This window comes from Blennius ocellaris (genome assembly GCF_963422515.1).
Source record: "Blennius ocellaris genome assembly, chromosome: 8".
In the NCBI taxonomy this organism is placed as follows: domain Eukaryota; kingdom Metazoa; phylum Chordata; class Actinopteri; order Blenniiformes; family Blenniidae; genus Blennius; species Blennius ocellaris.
In genome coordinates this window covers 25,097,115-25,123,012 of record NC_137657.1, presented here as the reverse complement: position 1 = coordinate 25,123,012, position 25,898 = coordinate 25,097,115, and the positions used below count along the sequence as shown (strand labels likewise).

General features: G+C 40.3%; 1 protein-coding gene across 4 annotated transcripts in view; it reads left to right on the top strand.

Annotated features, from left to right (window-relative positions):
* The window catches only part of LOC308133120 (nuclear factor of activated T-cells, cytoplasmic 1-like), a 69,692-nt gene extending 66,273 nt beyond the window's left edge, over positions 1-3,419 (top strand). For all 4 annotated transcript variants that reach the window (XM_080500403.1, XM_080500404.1, XM_080500406.1 and 1 more), the window contains one exon: positions 1,421-3,419. In XM_080500403.1, the coding sequence (XP_080356529.1) occupies positions 1,421-1,476 (56 nt within the window). In that variant the 3' untranslated portion in view covers positions 1,477-3,419. The remainder of the gene's footprint in view (positions 1-1,420) is intronic.
* Positions 3,420-25,898: the final 22,479 nt, after the last annotated feature.

Sequence of the window (25,898 nt, the reverse complement as noted above, 5' to 3'; positions counted from 1 at the left end):
CCCCTGTGGACACTTCTCCTACTGTCTCTGCAGTTTATACAACTTTTTCTATGCTTATATCAGCTGTGTTAATAACATCAGACCCACTTATTTAAACAAAACAACATACAAGCCTAATGCTAAAATGATGAAGACTTTTAAACCAAATAGAGATATGGTGAAGGGATTAACTAGTAAAGCAAGAGGACTTTATTGTATTATTTATTGTATTATTTATTGATCTCAGTCGTACAGTTTGCCCAGTCGGTGGTGGTTCAGGCGTTACAGGTGCAGTACAATTGATTTGATACGTTCAGTCATACCTACATTTTCCTGCATCATGCTGGATAGTCATGTTTCAATGACACTGACTCTGCACTATGATTTGTTGTTTTAGTAAGCACATTTCATCTATTTTGCATTTTGTGATTGAAGGCGTTGATAGTTTATGCAGCAATCGGACAAAGACTTTGAATTGCTTTTGGCTCCAGTTTTGTTTAGAGTTTTTTTCTTCACCATGTTTGATATGCGATATGCCAAACAGCTTCACCCAGGTCCCATTTTCACACCATTTCAAGTGAAAATTGATTACTTTTGCCTTCATGTTGACGAAAATGTTTGCATTTTCACGGAAACGGCAGAAATGCTGAAAATCATGTAGCGAGTAGGGACTTTTGGTTGTTTTTGTAATGAGACCACACATGTATGTGCCAAGAAGAATACATTCTAAACATAAACAATGGTGAGTGTGCGCACATTTGTACGGACAGATGACGAATTTGGTTTGCTATTACAGTGATGGTCAACTACCAAACTACCAAGTCCCAGGAGACTATGGACTGGGAGTCATGACACTACTGAGGCAAACATTGTTGTTATTGTCCATCTACTGAGCATGAGCAGGAGATCTATTTATTACAGACTTGGTCCTCGTGCTCAGTAGCAGGGATTCAGGAAAGTTGTGTTTTCTCTGTTTCCACAGATGGATTTCAAAAAAGTTGCGAGCACCGTTGGCATGTAGTCCGACACCTAAACTGCAATGAAAGTTTTCAGATTTCGCTTGAAAACATTGTGTAAACGGCGCTCAGAGGGAGTTAAATTATTCATATCTGCACATTCTTGCTTCACCTGCACATTGAAACTTTAGACTGCGATATTTTCTTCACTCATTTCCTACTGGAGAATTTTGAGCTTCAACTTTTGAGCGCCCGGGGGAGTCAGTGTGGACTCTGATTGCATTGATATCACACTTTATTCACACTCGGTTTAGCTGTTTCGTTTAGCTGTTTTAATCTGCAGCACGGTGCGATTGTGGTGGTCACACCTACCCCCGTCACTCTGTACTTGGTTTCCAAAGCTCAACCAGATTGCCCTAGAATTAGCAGATTTCTGAAATTCATGCACGGAGTGATAACCTACTCTCTCTTTGTCTTTTTTGCAGTAAACGAGATCATCCGGAACGACCTCTCCAGCATTTCGGTGCACACCCATGCATAGACATTCAGATGTCTTCTGCAGCAACACACACACACACACACACACACACACACACACACACACACACACACACACACACACACACACACACACACACACACACACACACACACACACACACACGCATGCACACACGCACACGCACACACGCACACACGCACACACACAGGAGCCAAGGAAAAGAGGACAACAAAAGCCAGAGATCCAGATTATGAAGAATGATGTTTTGACTGGGATCTCCCACTCCATCTCCATCCTCTTCTCTGGAAGACTCCCTGCAGACTCATATTGACAATCACTGGCAAGCTCCATTTTAATAAATGTGTTGTATTTACAAGAGATTTAAAACAAGGAGGAAAAAAAAAAGGGAAGTGATTTCAGGGGCAAAGTATACGACTACACTTGCCTTAATTTCACAGCAGATGATCTTTAGTGGACCAAACAGCTCAATGAGACTGAATCCGTCTGTGTTTAACAAGTGACAATCGTCATTTCGAGTGTGATCTGTAGGTTAAATGCATGGACGAGCTAATGGGGACAATAAGTGTCAAGCTTCATTACTTTGGTCCATTTGTTTGTGCCGTCAGTCCGCGACAACAACAACCGAATCGGTGCCTTACATGCAGTGACGTTGACGGCAGCAGACACACAAATGCAAATTGTGAAAGTTTTTATAAGATGTTTTTGTATCATTTCAATGATTTGTTTACAGGTAAACATATTTGGAGGAAAGAAAAGGCTGGAAAATGCATTGGGAGTTTGTGAATAGATTAGAATTGTATTTTTCTTGCGTCCTCATTATCTTTGTTCATTTATACTGAATGTTATGTATGATATTCTTTTGTATAAACATGTATTTGAATATATGTATGCCTTATGCTTATTATCATGCAGTTTGTTACTTGGCTTTCTGTTTCTACTTCATTTGTGTTAGCCCGATATTATTTTGTATAATTTTTTGCTATCCCCACATTGTATGCTTTTCACCTTAGTGCCTATTTTTGAATCACCTTTTTTTTCCTCCCCGTCTTCCAGTCCTCCGCCCAGACCACGACACAATAATGCAAAGACAATCAGAGAAACTATATCGTACATATCCTACAACAACAGCTCCTGGCATACAGGGGGTCGTAAAGGCAGGTAACCAGAGTTTTTCTTCTTCTCCCCCCAGCCATGAGATCGTTCAACAACGGTATGCTTACCTGCTGAATTGAAATGAGGACACTTGTGGACAATGTGCATTTGTCTGTTAATTCTTGCACTGCAGGTTTGCATGTAAATAGGCACAGGGACTATGGAAGTGCACCACAAGCTCAGATTTTACTTCGTCGAGCTGGCAGGACTGTTAACTCACAGCTGGCAATAATTGATCTTTGTAAACCAAAGGATTTTACCTTTGGTGAAATTATTGTCCACGTTCTTTCTTTTTTTCCCTCCGTTGAATTTAGCCTCGAACAGTTCCTCCCCACAATAGAGAACATTGAAAAAAAGAAAGAAAATCAATAAACATGATGCACTTTAATGTAGAAAACAGCAGAATTTCCTGCCACAAGACCAAATACCGTCGACTGATTTCCACTGTAGTGTTAGAAAACGTATCCACGCCAACTCTTCACACAGCTGCAGTCTTTTCCATGTTATCTCGTCTTTCTGAGCATGCACACAGTAACTAATGTTGGGGATCATTTAGCTGGTAGTAGCTTCCTAATACATTTTCAGACATATAGTAAATAGCATGACTTAACTTTATGAATAAGGTTTCTATTTTGTGCCTTACTCTCTTTGTTGGCTACAAAATTGTTGCAACTCTGTAATGCTTTTTCTGTGTGGGCACAAGGTGAAACATATTTCTCTTTAATATGGAATATTTATGAAAAATGAAATGTGTTTTAAGTGCATTCAATGTGTTCTCAAAAATGAATTAATAAATGGTATAATGATGACCATATGGAAGAAGATTCTTGATGTATGTCACAGATTGTCGGTTTTTGTTGTCTTGCTTTTTCAAGCTAAAACAAAGCTAAGGACGATAATTCAGCAGTGGTTTCTAAACCAGGGTGCAACGTATTGAAAATGATGTCCGTTTACACAAAAGTTGTAGAAACATTGAAAATTATGTGGTTAGCATGCCAGACCAGGGGATGGCGAGCTTGTTTTTTTTTTGTTTTTTTTGGAAATAATACCACACAGACACATGTGGAAAGTAAAATCCATGATTAACATTAACAATGGCAACTACACAGACACTCATATAGACAGATGACGAAGTTTGATTATTACAGTGACTGTCAACTACAAAACCAGACTTTTCTGGTTTCTGCAGAACATCAAAGTAGTTGGACATACAGTGAAACAAAGACAACATAACTAAATAAACAGCCGTATTTTATCAAGGCTTCAATGTTTCACAGGTTATATCTGGGTTGTCACCCCTTAGCCTCACTCTACCAGACACATGCAGGCCACAGGCTTTTAAATAATAAGCTCCCTCCCTCTGGATCTAACATCTTCACAAAATTGTGGATGTATTTTCCTTCAAAACCACAGAACACCAGAGAAATGCATTGTGTGGAGAGATCATTTGAAGATTATCAAACATTCTTACACATATTTCTCCCTCATGTGTAACAGATAATCACTTTTACTCTCATAAAGAGTAAGGGAGCAACCCCTGATCAATCAGGACATGGCATGTTCCACCACACACACACACACACACACACACACACACACACACACACACACACACACACACACACACACACACACACACACACACACACACACACACACACACACACACACACACACACACACACACACACACACACACACACACATACACACACACCTGAATGTGGTTATCCTCCCTCCTATAAAGAGCAGCACTCCTTGTCACAGTTTTGTTGTCAAAAATTGTCTCGGACCACATTTGCACGTCCCCAGGTTTTTACAAATACGGATATATCCCCCTCTATGTTTACGAAAAATCTTCATTGACATATATACCTGCATACACACCTGTTGACCTGCATATACGCTTGGTCCAGAGCTGCTATGAGCAGCCAATCCGGCAGGGGGCAGTGTAAAGAGAAACATGAAGCCATGACAGCCAATCAGCAAGATCACGACAATCAACAAGACATTGGATCTACTCTCAAATAATGGTTTGCCATTTCCCATGGATGCTAAACCCAAGTCTCCATCCATCCATCCATTTTCTATACCGTTTCATCCTGTTCAGTGTCATGGCGCACTGGAGCCAATCCCAGCATACAACGGGTGAGGGAGGGATACACATAGTCACATGTATGGTCAATTTAGGGTCACCAACTGACCTCGCATGCATATTTTGTACCACGGGAGGAAACCAGAGCACCCAGAGGAAACCCACCCAGACAGGGAGAGAACATGCAAACTCCACACAGAAAAACCCAGCTGGTATTTGAAGCCACTGCTCCACCTGAGTCGACATCAACATATTTCTGTTTCCTCTTTCTTCTTCTATGTACACTTTTATGCTACAAGAATGTCATTTCACGACAATGGTTCTGGTGGTGTACCTGGATGACCTACAAAAGTATTGTATTGGACGAAGTTTCATTTTCAGAACTCCTTTACTGGATTGCAGCATAGGTTAAAGGAAGCATTCCTTTATTTGACCGATATACATGTATTAGCATAACACATAAGGTGATGAAATCCTATTCTTGAGGCTTTTCAGACTTGAGATCAGGTGAGTTTAACACAGTGAACTGTCATTGCCAACATTAGATGTAGATCTAACCTTTGTGACATAATGTATCATGTTTAAAATCATTCACTTGCCTACACAATGATGCCCCTTCAATAATGAGTAAAAAAACAAAAACAAACTGTAAGTGCAAGATCACCTTCTAATGTATCCAATAGGGGTTCCTACACCTCTCTTAAAATTTACGATATTAGTTCTGGCTTTGCTTTATCATAATTGTGATGAGATATTTTGATTACAAACTAGACAATATACTTGGTAACAATTCAACGTTTTTGCGTGTGTAAACAGAAAATGTAATGTCGCCCTGGAGCTCTATGTTTAACCCAGAGCTGCATCTTGAGTCATACATTTTAGGATTAACTGCAACGGCGGGAGCGACCTCGGAGAGAGAGCCTTGCCTCTCACTGACTCACTGATGGTTGAAGTTTTACCATTGGTCTATTGAGTGCTGAGACTTGCTGTATCAGTTTCAAATTAAAAGCCCTTTTTTTTCCAAATTAAATGCCCTTCAGCGTTTCGTGACTGAGCCCAGCCAAACGCATATGCCGGGTTCTTCACAGCGTCCTGTTAGTTACAGGCCATGGAAAGCAAGGAAAGACATGAGCTGTGAGAAAATTACTGTCAAGTAAAGCAAAGGAGACAAAGTGACCTGAGGATAAATTAAAAAAAAAAAAGGGGGGGGGGGGGGGATGGTGACCTGAAGTTGTGAATCTTAATCGGGGGGCCCAAACACAACAATAAGTCATGGATGGGATGGGTCCAGAAGCCGTCTTAATTTTAAGGGGTATAAAGTTTTTATGTCTTAAAATAAGTGAGTCAGCATTTAATTAATTATATGGCAGAACAACTAGGTTGAAGCAATTTATAATAAAAGTGTATCATTTATTTAAAACATATTTCTTTGAAAAACCATTTAACAGTGTCTGCAGTATAGACAGAAATAATCTCACAACGTCGTCGCACAACAGCAGTAGCAGGAGAAAAAAATGGAAGCACATCCGGATAAAGGGGAAGCTGATCGGCCAAAAGGATAAAAGTGTGTACCTCGAGAGAAAAATAGAATGTGGAAGCTGTGGACACAATTAGAGCTGAGTGCATCTTTTGTAATGAAAAACTGGAAAACCAAAACCAAAGTTTGAAACTTGGAAGCTGAAGCGGCATCAGTGAAGGGGGGATGAAGATAGGAGAATGAGCGAGGTCTCCAAAGCCATGTTTACACGTACCCGGGGATTTAACCACCGGTGATATTTCGCTGCATTTGAGCCTTGCGTTTACACATAAATGCAGCTACAAGTCACCACAAACAAGGATTCCTGAAAACTCCGCCACAGTGGAGATGAAGAAAAACTCTGTGTCTCTCTTTGTGTCTAAAGGGGCGAGGTGGAGATTTATGTCACAATTTGTGACTTAGTGTATTTATCAGGATTCTGATTGGCTCTCATGCCTTCATGCTTCTTGTTACACTGCCCCCTGCAGTTGTGGCTGTTCATAGCAGCTCTGAACAAGGTGCATATGCAGGTCCGTGTCAAGGAAAAGTTTTTTTTGTAAACGCAGAGGGGGAAATATCTGTTTTTGTAAAAAAGCTGGGTCGGTGTAAACGTGGCCTGACTCACACCGCGGCAGCAGTGGGTTTAAATTATCCTTGTTTTTTTTTTTTTTTTGTACTTTAAGGAAACTATAACTCATTTTTCTCTGGCCCCAATGGCAGAGTTCTTTTGTTTGAGTTCTTTTAATTTGAGTTGGAGGTCACTAGCAGTCCTGTTTTTATCATCATAAGACTAAAGTCTTCTTTTTCTTCTTTATTTAGTTTGAAGGGAAGCACAGGGTGCGACGGCCACATAGTGGTTGGCCCTGCTCTTACCGCTTTTTGTCTTTTTCAGCCGGAGTCTCCATCTCTTCTGAGTTGACACTTTTAGGGATTAACTTTTCTTTGTTACTTTTCCCTCCCACAGCAAGGGAATAATCTGTTCTTTCTTTTCAAAGCCTGAACATTTAGTGTGGCGTCCTTTATATATCATGGCCTCATGCAGCCTAGAGATGTCACTTATTTTATTTAAGGTTGGTAACCACTGGCCTAGAAGTTAAGAAAGTGAAACTTGAAGGTGCACAACGTCAACTCCCACTGACAACTGTGGATTCCCTGGCACGTCATTTGACCACCAACTCCTATGTGGGTGCTTTACGATAAAGCAATCTACTGAGTGCCACAAGCCCAAAAGAAATCAAATGCTGTACATGTTTTAATTGGAGCCCTCTGTATGCATCACCTCTAAATATATTGGAAGGATAAATCCTCAATTCTGGATTAATTTCTAGCATGATTGACACAATCTTTTTTCACATTCTGCAGGGATTTGCACTTCAAGATAGGCATAATGGCCTTGTGTGTTTGTAGTGGTTGGCACTCTGGTTTCAATGAAATGAGCATTGAGTTTTTAGTATGAAGTTCTCTATGTGCAAAAGTAGGTTTTTTTTTTTTTTTTTATATCTCCAACTGCTGTGTCCCACTGTCGTAAGAAATATGTCAATTGAAGGCAGGTTGTTACTCTCGCTTTGGTTAATTGGTGACTTGAAATTTCTGGATGGATGGACACTACTTTGCCTGGGTGGGATAGTCCTTGGATGGACTTGGTCACAATTAACTGGCTCATGCTTAAAGATGACCCTTAAATTAGATAACTGCATGGATACTACGTGACATGGGTAAGTTATCGAAAACTTTATTGCACATACAACACGTACAGAAAAAAAAAATTGTTCTCTCCACTTCACTCCTCTCTCTGGATCAGTGGGTCACCCAGCCGTCAGCACCCAGGAAGCAGTTGATCGTCAACGTCCTTCCAAAGAGACACACAGTGGTAACCTGTCAAACCTTTGAATTCCAGCTCTCTTCTCTACTGATAATGGTTTCCAGGATGCTCAGCAGCTGTACTCAGGGAAGACTTTGAGTAGATTAAAGCAGTGTACAAAGATCGATGGATAGACTTTGGGCTCTGTAGTAGTAATTATATGCCATCATCGTATCTCAGAGTGTGCTGAAGGTGAAGGCAGGATACACCATAAACAAGTTACCAATCCATCGCAGGCAGACACACACACACACACACACACACACACACACACACACACACACACACACACACACACACACACACACACACACACACACACACACACACGGGAAGCTAGTGAAAAATCCATCCACATGCCTGGAGAACATGCAAACCTCCAGGCCAAACCAGGACTGGAGAACCTCTGGCTCTGAAGTGCAAGTGTTTCTGGCCAAAGTGAGAAATATCTCCTCGTACCATAAAACCATCTGCATTCTGAATCATCAAGACAAGGTAGCAATAAATACGTTGCACTGTTTTCTTCAGTCAGCTCAGCCCAGTCCATCACACCTCTCTGAATTCTCCACAGCACAGCCCTTTCCCGCGATAGCTGCCGCTAACTTTTTGTCTTGTTTTACTGGAACGTTTTCCTGCAACCCCAGAGATTGTTGCACTCCCAGTAGATAAGGCATTTCTGACGCTCTTGAATCTATTTGTCATTGGGATTCATGCTGTGTTCGAAGACCGCTCTGAATTGTCCCGCTTTCCTCGCCCTGACAATCTCGGGAGATTGTGCTCGTCTATTTGCAAGGAGTTTCTGCAATCAAATTGACAAAAACAAAGAAAGCATAATGTGGCAGGTACTAAAGTGACATTTTATGTACAAATCAACTTGTATATTATTTTTATGATAGGTTTTGTTTTTTTTACTGCTTTTCAACACATAAGGAGTTTACCTCCAGTATATTGAAGTGAATATACTGGCTGCATGTTTGAATGTTGTTGTTTTTTTTAACAGTTCTACATGTTAAGAAAATGAGTGTGGGTGGCGGAAGAAAACAACATTTTCCTGCTTTGGCAGGCTCAAATGCAACAAGCTGCTGATATGCCATGTGCATGCAGAGGCCTGTGTGTTTTCCGGGGAGTATTGTTAGCCGTGGGTAGTTATACGAGTGAAACAGCTCCTCGCCATGGGAGCTGGGCCACGCTCCTGTGTATCACCTGCCAGTCCTCCAGACTTTTTCCACCCTGCGAAGTTATGAAGCGCCCATCCCCATAGCGACAGAAGGCAGGCCTAGGCGGTTCTCCCCTGTTCGACCATGCTAAACCCAAAATAGAGCTGCTATTTCCAGATGCAGACACGCCCCTTTTTTTCCTGGCACCCTGTCCTTCTTACCTCTGCCTTCCTCTGACGGCGCCATACCCTTTGACACACAGAGAGAAGCAGAGGTTTCCACTGCAGAGGTCAAGGAGGGCAAAGATGGAAAACTAAATGCTACAAAATGTGGTTGTTTCTCATGTTGGCAAGTATCAACAATTGAACAATTGCTTTGTTGTATGTTAACAACATTTCATCTATTTTAAGTAACTTATAAGATTGACATATGAACTAGATATTGTGCCAGTACTCCCAGTGTGTCTTTGGGCATGTTCACATTGCAGGGAAAGGTTCCCAACCCAGATTCTTTGCTCACAAGTGACCATATTCAACCTGTTTTGTGGCTGTGTGAAAGCTCCAATTCCGATTTTTTCAAACCAGACCCCGGCCTCGATCATATGTGGTACCAATTCTGATATTTTTCTACTTGTGACTGCCCCATCACTGATGTGTGACAAGCACTGGAGGATAAGCCCTGGAGGAAGCGGCTCCTCAAAAATATTAAAAGTTCTGCTCTCTTTTGTTCTCATTACCTTCACAAACGAAGGTTGGGCGAACAACAAAGTTGGCCGAGAAGGTTATGTGTTTGTCTGCCTGTGTGTATTCATTTATTTATTTGTTGGTTTGTATGTATGAATTTTACTGACTTTTCACAAAAACTACTCACCCAAATTGCACAACATTTTCAGGGATGATTTGTCATCACCCAAGGACCAATCAATTTGATTTTGGGACGTTAATGGCCAAAAGTTCCCGAATAACTCCCAAGAAACTGTGAAAAACTGTCCCATTCACTTCTTTTCATCTCATCACGCTGAATTTCCTTTGAAATTTTCTAGTAATGATAAAGCGTTGCAGCCGCTCCAAAGCCTGGTCGCTGAGCCTATTCCATAGGGACAATTATTCACATTTCACACAGTGATGTAGCATCGACATGAGCTAATGGCTATCATGCTGGTGATACTAACTTGGTTCTGCAAACAAATGTGGCATTGGCGGAGGTATGCGCTCTACCGAGTGCCTGTTGGAGTTCTCCTTCTTCTTTTCCTCATTATTTTGTCGGCTTCTATTTAACAACCCTTTATCAATGGATCTACATGCGCTGACCTGTGTTGCCAGATATGCCGGATATCCCCCAATTGGAGAGCCAAATTCTTGTACCTTTAACCTTTGTTTATTTCATGCATTTATGTGTTCATGGCACAATAAAGAATTATTACACATATAATAGTTTTACAGTTTTAGCTTGGTTTCTACACAGGCTGAGATTGGGGCTGGTTTTATTGCAGTGTGTCAGAATGTTGTTTGGGCTGAAAACAGTGAGTCACATCTGGCAACCCTGGTGCTCACCTGCGCCATGGGTGTGCCATTTTGTCAACAGTTTCGCGCCCCATGTGCAGAAGATGCTGTCGAGTCCAATCACGTTCACACAGCAGTCTGATAGGTCGCGTTGAACATGTAATGTGAACGTTCAAGCAAAAGCACCGGAATTGAGCATCAAGACCTGTAGTGTGAATGTAGCCTTGCTCTTCTGTGTGTGTGTGTGTGTGTGTGTGTGTGTGTGTGTGTGTGTGTGTGTGTGTGTGTGTGTGTGTGTGTGTGTGTGTGTGTGTGTGTGTGTGTGTGTGTGTGTGTGTGTTGTTCATGTGCCTCTCCCCTTATGTATCTAATTATCTCTCCTTCTTGTGTCAATTACCCTGATGCGTACTACCTGTGTCTCCTTACCTCCCTGTGTATATTAACCTCCTCTCCCCATATGTCTGTGCCAGATTGTCTTTGTACCTCCTCATGAGGTCCAGCCTTAGGCCACGTTTAAACGTACCCAGGTTTTTAGAAAGATGGATATTACCCACTGTGGCCGGAGTTTTCAGGGATCATCAGTTGTGGTGAGGGCCCAAACGCAGAGAAATATCACAATCTTTTAAATACCCAGGTACATATAAACGTGCCCTTTTTCTTAATGTGTTTCTAGTTTTGTTGTTCCTGTATTTTTGGACTTTCTTTAGTTTCTGACCTGCTCCTGGATTCCCCTCCTAAAAACAGGTGGATACCTTCGCCTGCTTTGATTGGTCAATAAACTCTCTGACTGAGCTCCTCTCTCTGCTTCTGGGTCCAATTTTGGTGCGGTACAAAACAGTGTACAACTGTCACTTCTGCATAAGACAGACAAAATTAGTAGCTGCCAGAGTATGGAAAATCTCTGTAGAAGTACTGGATTTTTAATAATAATCTTGTATTTGTCTGTGGAAAAGTAAAAGCTGCTCAGGGACCCTTGGCTTTATATATTGATTTGGTTTTTTCAATATTTCTCTGTGATCAAGAAATCCTCCATTTCCCCCTATTTCAATGGTATTTTCAATGATTTGATGGTTTAGCGTCATCTCCAACATGTATATCTATTTTAATTATCCATGACTTTATCTGATTGTTTGACTGATGTCTGCGCAAAGAATTGTCTTTCGGTTGATTTTGATGAGTATGAGCTTTTTTCCGAATAATACGCGCTGCAATCCTAACGATTGCAGCGCGTGCCTTCTCCTCTCCGAGGTCGAGAAGTGCACAGCACCTGGCAGAGGGCACGACTCAGAAGTTTCATTGTACAGATTTATAGTGTCTTTATAGCCCCACTTCCTCCTCTATTGTATTCCCAAAGAGCCCTTGATTTGGGCTTTTATAAAGCGAGCGCATAGGTACAGTGCTGAAGTGCCTGCCCTCGTCTCTCATCAGCCATCTGCAGGCAGTAAATCCTCAATATACCTCTGTTATGAAGGGCATGTTGAGAGAACCATGGGGGTGGCTTTAAGAGATGCTTTAAGAGATAATTGCTTGACCATACCAGGGGACCTTTGATAGCCGTGCCCCAAAAGCCACTTCTGCATTTGATCTCTATTCGTCCCTAAAGTGAGTTTTTCCCCCCCAATTTTTTTTTTTTTATATATTTGTCCAGAACATCTGTGAGAAGACAATAAGCAGACCTTTTTATCACTGACTTTAAGAATGATAAAGAAGATGTGAACCAGGTGCGTGTGAGGAGGGTTAGCATGTGTTTACATGTGTCTTTTTAATCTGTTTGGGGGCTCCGCAGGTGTACACAAACCCCCCCCCCCCCTTTTTTTTTTATAGGACGAGATCAGCAGATGACACGCCGACGTGGTCACATGTCTGCAGACGCACAGACAAATCACCTTTTTAAAAGACACTTTAAGAGACGCTGGGAAAAAAGGCCTCCAGATGGGGCCTGGAAAATCTTTTTATTCTTCCATCTGCAATCATTCAGCTTGATTCGCTTTCTCTTCTTTTGTGATGCGTGAAATGTTGCGCGAGGATTTATTGAGAAAAAAAAAATTAGCGTGGGGACAGATGTTGGAGCTTAAGAAATGTGAAAAGTGAGAATTATCCTGAAGAGTGTGTTTATACAATCACGACACGTGAGTTCTCTACACTTCACATCAAAGTCGGAGAGAGTCACGGCATTGGCCTTTCTGAGTTCACTCTGTGAGAAGAAAAAAAAAGAGAAGAAGACCTCCAAGTCATCCAGAGCGATCCATTGTTTGCTGTAAATGTTTGGGTACATATGCAGAATGTTTACGTTGAAGTACGCTGTACTGAGCATTAGGGATGCTCCTAATGGGCTACAGTAAAAGCCCTTGCTAGTCAAGAGTTCAGGCAGGTGCAGACTCTTACAGTAGATAAAGGAGCCTGGCACTGGAGATGAGTTCACGACAATCACTGTGAGGCTTTTAGACGCCTTCTCCAAGCTCAATCTTCATTTCCCCTGACACTGATTTTGCAATAAGGATCCGGAGAAAAGGGGAATGTCCATCTATTCATTTTAATGATCCCTCATTATTGACTGCTGGCAGGGAGGGGGCGGGCAAAGGTAATGATTCTTTGTCTTCTCTGGCCAATCACTCCTCTTAAAGGAATAAGACTCTAAATAAGGCCACTAATGGATGCCCAGTGTGACCTAAACCTGACCCCAGATCCAACCCCTGCGAACTGACTTCCCGAAACCAACGACCACAAGGGAGTGTCTTTGGTTATTCCTTCTTCTTCTGTTTTACCGAGTTGGTTAGAATTTGTTGATCACAATGAAGATCATAAATGTCTGACCACGAATCGTATACGGTCTGTAAATATTGATTCGAAGAAGAAAGTACAGCAAGTCGCTACCCACAGCCTTACTTACTTTATGAGGAGACATATTTAACAAATGAGGCTCGTAGCTGGTTGTCCGAAGACTAAAAGCAAAAATCTCTTTCACGTAAGCCTCAAGTATGAGATCAATAATAAGTGAGGCCTACAAGTACGCACCACCCGGCGTAAAGTTGTGGTTTCTCTCTGGGGTGCATGCTCTTCAGCTCCAGTGGCTTCCTGCAGCTTTCACTTATTTATATGAAAACACATTTTCTTTTATCTGATTTTAATACTGTTGCATATTGATTATCTTTCACAGGGATATGTACCTTGCAGTTTGAGGAAACAAATGCAACACAGCGTTTTCAAGTGAAAACAAAAAACTTTCATTGTAATTTGTGTGTCTGTTTACACAACAACGGTGCTTGGAGCCACTGAAAAATTTACATTTTGAGAACGGATCCCAAGGGAAAAGTTTTCAAAAATGCTCCACGTTCATAGACACTGTGTTGCTGTGAAAGCATGAAACTATTCTGAAATGGAAATGCAAACATGATGTGGTTTAACCTCAAATGTTGCCATGCAAACAGGACTTTAATGAGAGAATAGTCAATTAGAATTTGTTGCTGGCCTGCAACCTTTCACTGCAGGGGATAAATGTTGAATGCCAACTTCAATTCTCGGAAAGCCAACACTGAATACATTGAAAAAAGAAACATCTTGAAGGGAATAGTCTAATTAGCTTTCACTTTCAACAAAGCAGGTTTCAATGCTAGACAAATAAATATTTGTCTAAATAATAAACTAGATAACCCGAGTATGCATTTCATTATTCTCTTTGTTTCTTTCTACCTCCTTTTAGATATTCACACTGAAGCACAGGCAGTTTTGTATTTTTTTTAAATTAATTTTATTGTTCTGTTTTCTAACACTTAAAACTGCATGAAAGGAATAAATATAGGGTAAAGTAGCCAAAGATGTTATAAAACTGTCATATTAAATTAAACAGTTCTTCCTTTTTGCTCCTAAAATTGACAAAAGCTACAGCGAGGTGAAAATAGTAATATTACGGTATATATTGTGGTGTGAACCTTTAGATACCTCTTGATGTTGCACTTTTCTGAAAATGCCTACCATCATATCACTAAGTAATAAAAAAAAATTACACATGTGTATTGATGACTAAGTTTAGAGGCAGAAAAAGAAAATCGGAAACATAAAGCAATTTCCGACATAATTGCTTATGTGATAAAAATTGAAAACTTAAAGAAACAATAAGACTGGACACTATTCTTGACCATAAAACAAACTGTACAAACTATATTGTAAATGTCTCAGGACTTCAGGCCACACAAGCACAGGACTTCCTGCTACATTATCACAACTGGAATCTAACTTGTTGTCTTCCCACTTTTGTTTTTGTGCAGATTTAAATATGACCAGGGGTAAACATGCTGTGCTCTTCTTGCATAAAACCGTAATGGACTACAATCAATGTGTTCTTTATGTCCAACCTGCTCAAATAACATTAGCACAATCTGTTTATTACGAAAGAGCAACACACACTTTTACCAGTTCACTGCAAACCTTTGTACAAGACCAGTCAAAGTGGATGGGACGCCAGCGAGAGTGCAGGACGGGTCAGCTGCATGGATGCCATTTCCCAGCATGGCTTTTATTGTTTATTAAAATACACATGAATATAACATCATTTATTAGGATTGTTATGGAGCATCTAATTAGCCGGAGAACAGTCGAAGGTTTTGTCGCCAACTCAGCCCAACAACCCAACGTAAAAAAATGTTTCTATAGTTTCGCAACGACGAGTATTCTACAAAACCTGTGTAACAAAGGACTCATTCTCACCCTCTCCTGCAACATGATCACTGTTGAAATTCCTTGTGAAAGCAATACAAAACAAGACGTTTGACTCTAAGTAACATTATTGTTACAGTCACAGCCCCTGAATAGCATCATGATGTTGTTAACTGGCCTTCACGGGCTGCAGCATGTTGTACTGTTGTACTCCAGCTTCCTCTGTTTTGTTGATTCATATCCATGGTTATTGTTGGAAAACTATTCACGAACAAACTGCGATTCTCTCGACTAACTGTTAATGAGTCAACATCATCTGACCTGAATGAAAGAAGTGGTCAGGTTGAGAACAGATTTTCTTTTGTGATAGTAGAATTTATAACAGATAGAGAACCTGATTTATGAAGTTTGTATGTGTTTTGCTGGTGATCAACAAAGAATGATGCAATGAGATTCCCATGCAAAATGAGTTTTCATAATTAGATTATATTTTTCATGTATTATGCACACTACATTTACTGAAATGTTGCTTCAGTGCTGGCTTGAATGGGAGCTCCATCTCCGTGTCGTCCCTGTGGGAGTTCCCAAGGTGGGCAAACCCAACTCCCACGATCACAAATGCAAAGAGCACAAACACACAGTCATTAATATACAAATTAAGATTTCTTTGTGTGCCATATCTCTAAACAAGAAGTCGTGTAATCTTCATGCATCGTGTAGTTGTTCAGCATGAAAAACTGGCAAAAAAAACTGAGTCTGTATTGTGTCCTGTAACTCTAAACAGGAAGTTACATTACTTGAGCAGAAGTTAGTCTTCTTCATGTTCTATATATTGCAAACTCAGGAAATTGTTAGCCATTTGCAATATACTATGTCATTTTTGCAACTTCTAAAAGAAACAAGGACTCTAATTAAGGTAAGAAGGCGCTTTTCTACCAACTCGTGACCCTCATCAGATTTTGTTCTATGTGTTTTTTGTCCGAAATGAAAGAAATCAGACAAGTAATGATAGCCTCTTGCTATATATGTAACATACAAAAGAAGAAGTTTTTCAACTAACTAGTTCTCAGAACTAGCTATCCCCACGGCGGCAATAATTAGGTGGGTGAGAGCGGCATATTGGTTAGAACATTTTTAGGTGAAGACTTCCCCATTTTATCCTATGATCATGGGCAGGGGCCACGACAGTCACATTCTCAGAGGGGTTACTTCCAATCTCAGTTGATTCTCCATATTCCGTTGATTTCCACTGCAATGGTCACTTGTAAGAGACAAATCTATATCGTATCCGGATTAAATTCTTGAATAACACAGATATTTGACAGTGTGTGTCATCTATCCATATTCCCTAATAAGTTATCTGTACATTTTCCTAGACATCACTATGTATTGTTTGACTTCTTCTTCTTTTCAGATACATCCCTCTGTCACTGTGAAAGTGTCCAGTCTGGGGTGCACTACCCAGCCCTCCACACAGTACGGATGCCCTCTGTGTCCCAGATTCAGAGGAATAAGCGAGGATGTGATACAGAGACGTCTGCAAAATCTCTATGCCAATGCAGTGTGTGTCCAGGGTACCTTGGCGAGATATATCTCTTTAAAATAATTTGCTTTCACGTATTAATATTGTTGGATGACATTTGTCTTTTTACATGTATAACATTGTCATATGTTCACCACTGTTACAAAGGCTGGAATCGGTGCAGTGCCAAATGTGCAAAGAATGGCTGCATACAGATTGTGCTGAGAAATACCATAAGGATCTGTAAGATGAGTCATTTCGCTGTGGATGCACGGATGTGAGTGACGGCCAAAGGTACTGCAGTATTTACTGGTTCAATACCTACATGTAGTATCACACAAAAAACATGATTGAAGCAAAGAGCAAGAAAAGAAACACTTGGCCGACATACTTTTTGAGGAAGACTTCATGAACGTGTGAACATTGAAAAAAATATCAGCTTGGAGAAAGCCATTAACCTCAAGTATTAATTTTTAACATCATCTGAGAAAACACCTGTCTCTCTGCTCATGCAGCAGTTGTGGATGTGAATCTGCCCGTGACCAATGAGTGACTGAATATCAGCTGAATGTATGCAGTTGAATTGAATTCACTTCCATTTGTTGAACTATTTTCCAAAGTGTTCACCAGCCCGTGTAGCATCCGTTATACAATGACGTGGGTTTTTAATGCAGTTCTTAATGCATTACTGCCTGAGGGGTCAAAGGTCACAACCATTCAGGGTTGCTGATATATGGGGTGTCGATGTCGTTTTCAGGCTCGACTTCAAGCGAGACTTTGCATTTACCTGATTTAATAACGTGTTAATCGTAAAGACATTTAAAACGCTACATTGAAGGGAATAGTCAACTTTCAAAAGACTTAATGATTCAACTTAGTAAATTATCTTTATCTTCCAAATGCTAACACCTCAGTTTTACACAAAGTATAAAGTCATTAAAAGTAAACGACTATGCAACAAGAAAATCATGTTTTACAATCTGCCGTCTGCGTCACGCAATTTACGTCATTTAATAATTGATAATTTTCTAAACTGTTGGACAAAGTGTCATTGTATTAATGGAACAGACACCAAACAACAACAATGACAAGAAATAAGCACAGAAATGTGTCTTCTGTGAATGATGATAGTACTCCAACCCCAATTTCAAAAAAGTCGGAACTTTTAGATATAGAAAAAAAGAAGATGCAATGACCATGTCAGGAAAAGAAACAAGACCATCTAAATACTAGATGTTGATAATCTTCAGGTTTGTGGCGTGATCCACAAAAGTTTCGTGCAAAGCACAAGCCATACGTGTGCACAACCCATAAATGGTTCTGTGGCCAGAGGAATCAAAATGTGAAAATTATTTTTGGAAAGTTTGGACAAGAGAGATCATCCGGTTTGTTATCAGCAGGATTGTTTGAAAGTCTGAATCTCTAATGGCTTGTGGGAGTTACGCTACAGAGAGCTTCTACATCTGGAGAAGCACCGGCAACACTACGCGGACGATTCAGAGCAACATCTGCTCCCAACCAGAAACCATCAGGGAAACTAAAATGTGTCACTTTCAACACGTGACATGTTGTTTATGTTCTCTTGCAGCGGTGTCCAAATAGTCAATGAGGGCCAGATTTTCTCATGTGAATGTGCCCGGGAGCCTACATTATTAGAAAGACCTAAAAACTAGCTCTTTAATTTTCTTTTTGTACCACAGACGTCAAATTCTGTGGGTTTTTATTTCCTTGTTGCAAATGTCTTGTATATACTTTTTTTTCTTCAATTTAATGTAAAGAAGTTAATGCAGTTTATAGTGTGGCAGGTATGCTACACAATCATGATTTCAATATGATTCAAAAATAGGTATTAATGTTGAAAATGTTATGTTTAAAAAAAAAAAGTTGTTAACATGTTCATAATTCTTGTGAATTATAAGAACTGGGAGACATTTTCATTTTGGACAAACTCAGGTACAACTTGAAAATACAAGAATCCATACATGAAGAAAACCGCATCAAAGAATAAAGACCCGATTGCTTCTTATTTAGCCCACATTCTGCAGCTTTTGTTAAATGATTGTTTTTGCCATGTTCCATCTTTTGTGTTTTATGTTCATGTTGAAAACCATTTGAATATTATTGGATAGGCGGTGCAGGTCAAATTAATTCTGACATTGGATTGTTGTTGGGCCCCAGAACCTGACATGCATGTTCTGTTGGGAATAAAATAAAGATTTAAGAGTTTTGGGTATTGGGGTTGATTTTAAATGGCATTTATTATTATTATTCAAGTCATTTTAGTTCCAAATGTAAACAAATTGTTTAAGTTTTGCTCTCCATGTTTGAGTTGAAACTCATGTTTTTTTTAATTTTAATATTCAGTTCACTCTCTTGAGAGTCTATGCTGAAGTTGCAAGCACAATACTGGAAATAGTTGTAATATTCAGCACGAAGCCATGTCAATATATTCATCTAACTCTCATCCAACTATTGATGTTAATAATTGTTCACTCAACTTCTTGAAATCCCCCCTGCCTCCCTGCACCCTGGGCGTATTTATCACCTATTGATTTGGATGTCTCCAGCAAACTTTTTATACGTCTTTACAAGAAGTTCCAGAAAGCACTTGTTTGACTCGGTTGCAGGTGCCGGGTAGCAGCACCACTGATCCCACCGTTATTTGGTATATGTGTGAGCGTTCATATCCCAGCCGGTCTGAGCTGTCATCAGCCTGTCAAGGTAATGAAGCCTATTTTACTGCAGCCTCCAACAGCTCTTCAAGGCGTACTTCACGCCGCCGAAGAAATCCACTCAGGTATTCGTTTTTCTGCCTGGATCGTCCAGTGGACGACGGGTGGGCGGGGATGTTATTAAGGTGCATTCGTCTACAGGGCTCCCCGAGCAATACTATCCAGAAACTGACCACAAGACAACCCTATCGTGCTCAAAGATTACCTGTCTCCTGCACTGTATATGAATGTTTTATCATAAAAGCTTTTCTTTTTTGCTAAGTGCCTCCTTGAGTGTTTGCTTTTAACTTTTGATTACTTTATGTCTTGTTGCGTTTGAAGAAAAGAAAAAAAAGAAAAAGGGCCCGGGCCCATTTGAATATAATGGACTTAACGGGAAAGGTAGTATCTGTTGCTTCACGGGCAGGATACGTTGCAGTGCTACGATCCGGCACAAAGGGTGTGAATAGATTCGGACAATATGTTAATGTCAAAACCTTGGAGTGAGTGCATTTTGTAACATCTTGAGCCAAGCAGGTGGAGAGCAGAGGGAGAAAACAGACATGACACAACCATATAAATAGAACAGTATGGCAGCTTTCATATAGGAGCCATATGTTTCCGTCTGCGAGGAAATATAGGATGTCATGCATTACGGTGTAAAAAGACTCATTTACAACCATTAAAAGCAGTCCACTCGAACATCTCTGTTTTTGATCTGGTGGCTCACATCTCATTTTACTCTCTTTTTTTGTGAATACACATGATAGCCAAGTTTCTCTTTTATAAAGTCTTGATTCATTTAAAAGGAGAAAAAACTATATTTCTCTCCTCTGGTCCAGACAGTGAGGTTTCCTGGCCCTTGGCCTCCCACCATCCTCCTCGAGGTTTCACCAGACGTCGCGTTGCGCACAGGGAATGGTCGATTGCATAACGGCAGGCGAGACGTGATCGTTCCTGGCCTTCTCACAAAATTCAATCATTCTCCGCATACTCCAATCCCATGACGGCCCATTAAAGAGCAGCACGGGCTAGGATTTCCCCCTCATGTGTTTTAAATTGAAATTACGGTCACAAAGTCTGCCATAGGCATGACTCGAGGAAGACGAGGAGCTCGGGGAAGAAGGAGATATCACAATAAGTGAAGTACAGGAAGAGAAAGAGTCCGAGAAGATAACCTGGGAGACCACGCTCTTCTACTTCCTGTTTAGTTATTGGAGCCACCAACAGTCCAGGTATTATTCTGGAATAGAGACATGTCCATGGTGTACACACCAACCTTTCAACCATAGTCAGTTCCAGCATGAAGGACGAAGCTTCGTGGAAGAAAGACCTGTTAGGATTTAAAATTAACCAAGTGATATTAAAGGGACGTTGAATAAAGTCGACTTCTTGACACTCTTGTACATTGTGTGGCAATCTTGAGTCACTTCATTTCCAGTATGTGGCTGTGTTAGCTTACACAGATTTGGCTCTTCTTTTTGGTTTGCAGCTGCATTCTCAGAGATTTGATGACATAGGAGGTTGAATCCCAACACTGATGTTTTGATCTGAGTTTAGTGATCTGAAATCCAGATAGTGTTTTTTTTTTTTTTTCAGAATACAAGTCACAATTGATTAGAAGTTAGAAAAATGTTTAAAAAAAAAAACATCACGAAGAGGAACACAAGTTGAACTACTGTTTAAGAGATGAAAATGCACCATGAATAATCCTGAACAGCTTCTGTTCCAAAACCTTCTGTGGATTTCTCTTGTTGTTTAGCCTTTTGGGTTCATAACAAAAACGTGTTTTTCTGCTTTTCTCCCGTCCTTAGCAAACTTGGAAACTGTGAACTTACTCTGCTGCTCCATTTCCATTTGTTGCTGCACATTTTACATTATTCTTGGTAATGTCGCAGCATTCTGTCATGATACAGTGACATCAAGTGGTGCCAGGTTGTAATGTTGTTAAAAATAAAAATAATCAAGAATATATATCATGGTAGTGATGAATGGTGCTTTAACTGCTTGTATAAAAATTCAGCTATTGTTTCTTATTGTATTCTACGTTCTGCTTGCTGTAGTGACTCAATACACTGCCTTGTGGTGCAAACTGGTATTTCAAGATTAAATGAGCTGGATAACTTGTGCACAGTTGCACGCTACAGAAAACTGTTTTGTCCAGTGTGGTGAAGAGTGGGAGATAATATAATGATCTTGCCTTCAAATGGATTTAAAGTTCTTTAACAATGGGTAAAAAAACATCAAATACATGTCTTTATAATGTAAGCAGAGCAAATCTGTGACCAATTTCTGTACCGATTTCAGTCTTTACCATATAGAAGTCAGTGTTATCAATAACATTTATTCAGGAGTGCTATGTAGAAGGCTTCATCATCGTCTTGCTTTTCTTTTTGCTGTCATTACACAAATACATTGCATTACAAGCATTATGCCATTGTAAAGATTGTTTTGAACTCCGTGTTGATATATTTTACGTAATAGCATCTCACTGTAAGCTCTGAGTCTGTAGCTTTTAAAGTCAACACACCATCTGTTCGAGAGAGAGAGAGTATACGGGAAGTGATAAGGAGAATGGGTGAAGCATGAGACACGGGGAGATGATGACCCCAGATGTCGGAGGAGCCACTGGGATCTGAATCAGACGCTGACTGACCATGAGTTCCTCATTCCTATTAGTCCCTGTGGACAGGAGGAAGGGTCACAATGCACAAACACACAGATCAACATGGAGAAGATCCTCTGTGATTTACTGTGAGGAGGATATGATGCAGACATTACACTGATGACCTGGCCAAACACCCCAGAGAGACACACCACTCTTCCACTTTAAGTAGATGTTGAGAAATGTATGGATTTTTTTTTTCCAGCTCTGAAATGAAATTAGAGATGGAGATCCATGTTTATATCCATGTAAAATACACCCAGCAGTCTTATTTAAGAATTTGATTGTTTCATTTGATAAAATGAGGATTGTGGGAGACCAAATTACTGTAGCACCAGGAGAATCTGGACATTTGCCTGCAGCTGAGTGAAACACAGTCGGCGCACTGTGATCAACTTGTAATCGCACACTGACATCTAGAGTCCTCATGGAAGATGTGCATGCATCTTCTGTCCTCTTTACTACTGTATCGAACACAAGGACTTACTGTAAGTGAGACCGAGTTACACTCTCAATAATAAATGTAAAAAAATAAATAAAACGACAACAACCCCAGATTAATTATAATATAAATGTCTACAACATGTATGTAATAATGTCAATAACAGGCATTGTGTCCTCGTCATCCGTTGAGTCAAAAGATGGAGAAAAAAAACAACTTTTAAAATAAGTACAAAAATATTTTGCTTAATGGGAGGTTTTCTGTCTTAAAAGGAAAAAAATAATTAAATGATAGCAAATCAGAAAAACTGGAATTGATATTAGGCCACCAAATATAACATGATTGTGAAATACAAATTGCTTTCAAAAGTCAGAAAATGTGTTTTGTCATTTAAACATGTGAGAAATTGAAAAATGAACAGTAAGAAAGTGAAACAATACTTTATTGGGGTTTTCGTGACTGAGACCTTGACCTTTGATGCAGTCGCTCTCAAAATGTAATGAGAGCATCCAAATCATCCCTGAAAAGTTCGTAGAATTCAGGTCAATAGTTTTTTTGTGGAAAGTTGGTTACACTCACACACACACACACAACGAGAAACTATTCACTGTGTTTCCCTTCTTCAACATTTTGTTATATTACAGCCTTTTTCCAAAATTGATTGAATTAGTCTTTTCCCAAAAGATAAAAGTTAAAAGTAAAAGTTAGCAAAACAACTAGTGCAAAGTGGAGGATGTAAACAACAACACCAACAGAGGATTCATGAGATCCGGATCTGCCGCCAGGCTCAGACGACTGTTGTGACGTCACACATCTGCGGCGCTCTAAGCCCCGCCTACTTTTTAAACTCCTTTCTGCAGCAGAAACGGGTACCAGATTTGGCTCCGGTTACGCTATACCATACCGCTCCGTTCCGTCCCTGCACTTTTTGTGCGGCGGAAACACGGCTTTTGTGTGAATATTTTGCATTAAAACGTTCTGTCATCAACATAGAAGTTTCAAAAGATTTTTGTGCCCAAAAGCCCAAAAGACACTGAATCACCTCTGGTGGCCATTCCACTGATGTCAGAAAATTGACATTACCAGCCTCATCAAAGACTCTCAGCCAGGAAAACAAGGAAGAGAGCTCTGTAAAGGTAAAGTGTGCTTCTTGGGCTGCAGTGCTGCTCATTGCTGCTATTATGATCCTGATGTTTGCTGCTTCTGTGTTACGCTTTTGCTCATCAGTTTGATTTGCTTTATAAAACCAGGCTGGTCTGTGCTGCTGCAGATATTGCATCTTGGTTTATATTAGGTTATCTGGTTGAAAACTTTTTTATCTTTTAATTTTGTTACGGTTGAAGGCTGTTTTATTTGATGGGAAAATGTGGTCATCACAGCACCCATTTAAATGGTGAGGGACATCAGTTGGCAAGTGGATCTGCTCGTTCGCCATAGATCATTTGAATCAGCTGATTGTCACAGCCTGTGATAACGACTCCCGCAAACAAACCTTGACATGACCATCTGGAAAACAGGAGAGGGTGCACACACCAAATCTGGAGCCATGGCACCAGGGCCGGAGTGGGACTCGTTTTCAGCCCTGGAGTTTCATACCTCAGGCCGGCCCACTTTAGATCATGAGCCATTACAGTCATGGAATTAAAATCTTACTTGTGAAGTCTACAATAGCACTGTTCTGTAAAGCCTTGTAATTCAGGCCACATCCACACGAGCCAAAACAATCATTTTTCTCCCTGAGGTTCTCAAAAGAAATGTTGTCCACTCCTCACTACGAACTTGGCTCAACATGAGGCTTCAGGGCATGTAGTACACATGCCAGGCCTTTAGGGGCACTGTGACTCACCAAACACCAAAAATGCAGGAGAAGACAGAGCACAAAGAAATTTAAAAGTAGACTCCTGTTCATAAACCTCTATATAACTCTGAGGTTTATGGGTCTATGATGTGCTAGACCTGTAGATGACTCACTGTCCATCATTGCAATCAGTCTTTTATGAATAACATTGGTTACATATCTTAGGAAGATGGAGCACTGGTCTTTGCTGATATCTTGTGTGGTGCCAATTTGAACTGAAAACATGCCAGCTTGTCTTACTTCTTCAGCTATAATTGCCTTTATCAGTTGGCTGATGACATCCACAACTTTATTGAATGTGACTTTTGACAGCAGTGTAACTATAGAGCTCCTCTGCCTTTTGTACCCGTTTCATACTGCTTCTTGCCGTTTTCTATGCAAGTGTTTACATGCTGCTGTAGGCAAATGTCATATTTAGTCAAAAGTAAAAGCATCTCATTGTCATGATTAGCAACAATGTTTTCTTGGCTGTAATCTGCCTCCTCTTTACCCCCCCCGTCGCTAAGGCCACATTTGCCGATAACTTTAATAACATCAACAATGCACTCTATCACCCGACGTTTACTTGTTCAGCATGCACTGACATTTGGTTGCCAGTCAACAGGCTTTTCACATTCAGAAAGTAAGCATCTGCACTATCTCTGTGTCTTACATTTTCCACTATCCTTCAGTGAATGTGTTTCCAGTCTTTTATGCCTCCCTTGATGGTAGGGGCATCACTGACCACAGGTGCAAATGCCAGACAAACACAAGAGTAATGAGACAGATTTTTTTTAAACTTTTTTTTTCTTCACATTTTAAAAATGGTTTAAATTCTCAGCACAAATCTCCACTTTTACAAACCCTTCTGGTCAGTTCAGGTCAGTTTCATTACTGTAGTGCTGAATCATCTAGCATGATTCAACCTCATGCACAAATATAAATAAGCATAATTTAACATATTACCAAATCAAAAAGGAAATGCAGCATTTTACCAATATTTTAGAGACCCCCCCAAAATTTCACAAGTCATGTTTTAAGGGGGGCTGATTCACCCAATTCATGAGAGGATGGTCATTGTGGGGATCGCTGGCATGTTAGAGCAGGAACTTCTTCTAAAAGCCTAAATTCTGAGATCTGAATCATGTCTCCTTACTACAAAGAGTCTGTGGGAGAATAACTGCATCCATTTTTCTTCCTGTACAAACCAGCAGATGGAGACAGAGACCTCCCAATAATAGACTCAACTTGAAATTCACTTATGATTTTGAGCACAGTATCAATTTGTGGTTCATTCTTCACCAACAAGAGAGCTTCTGAAAACTAA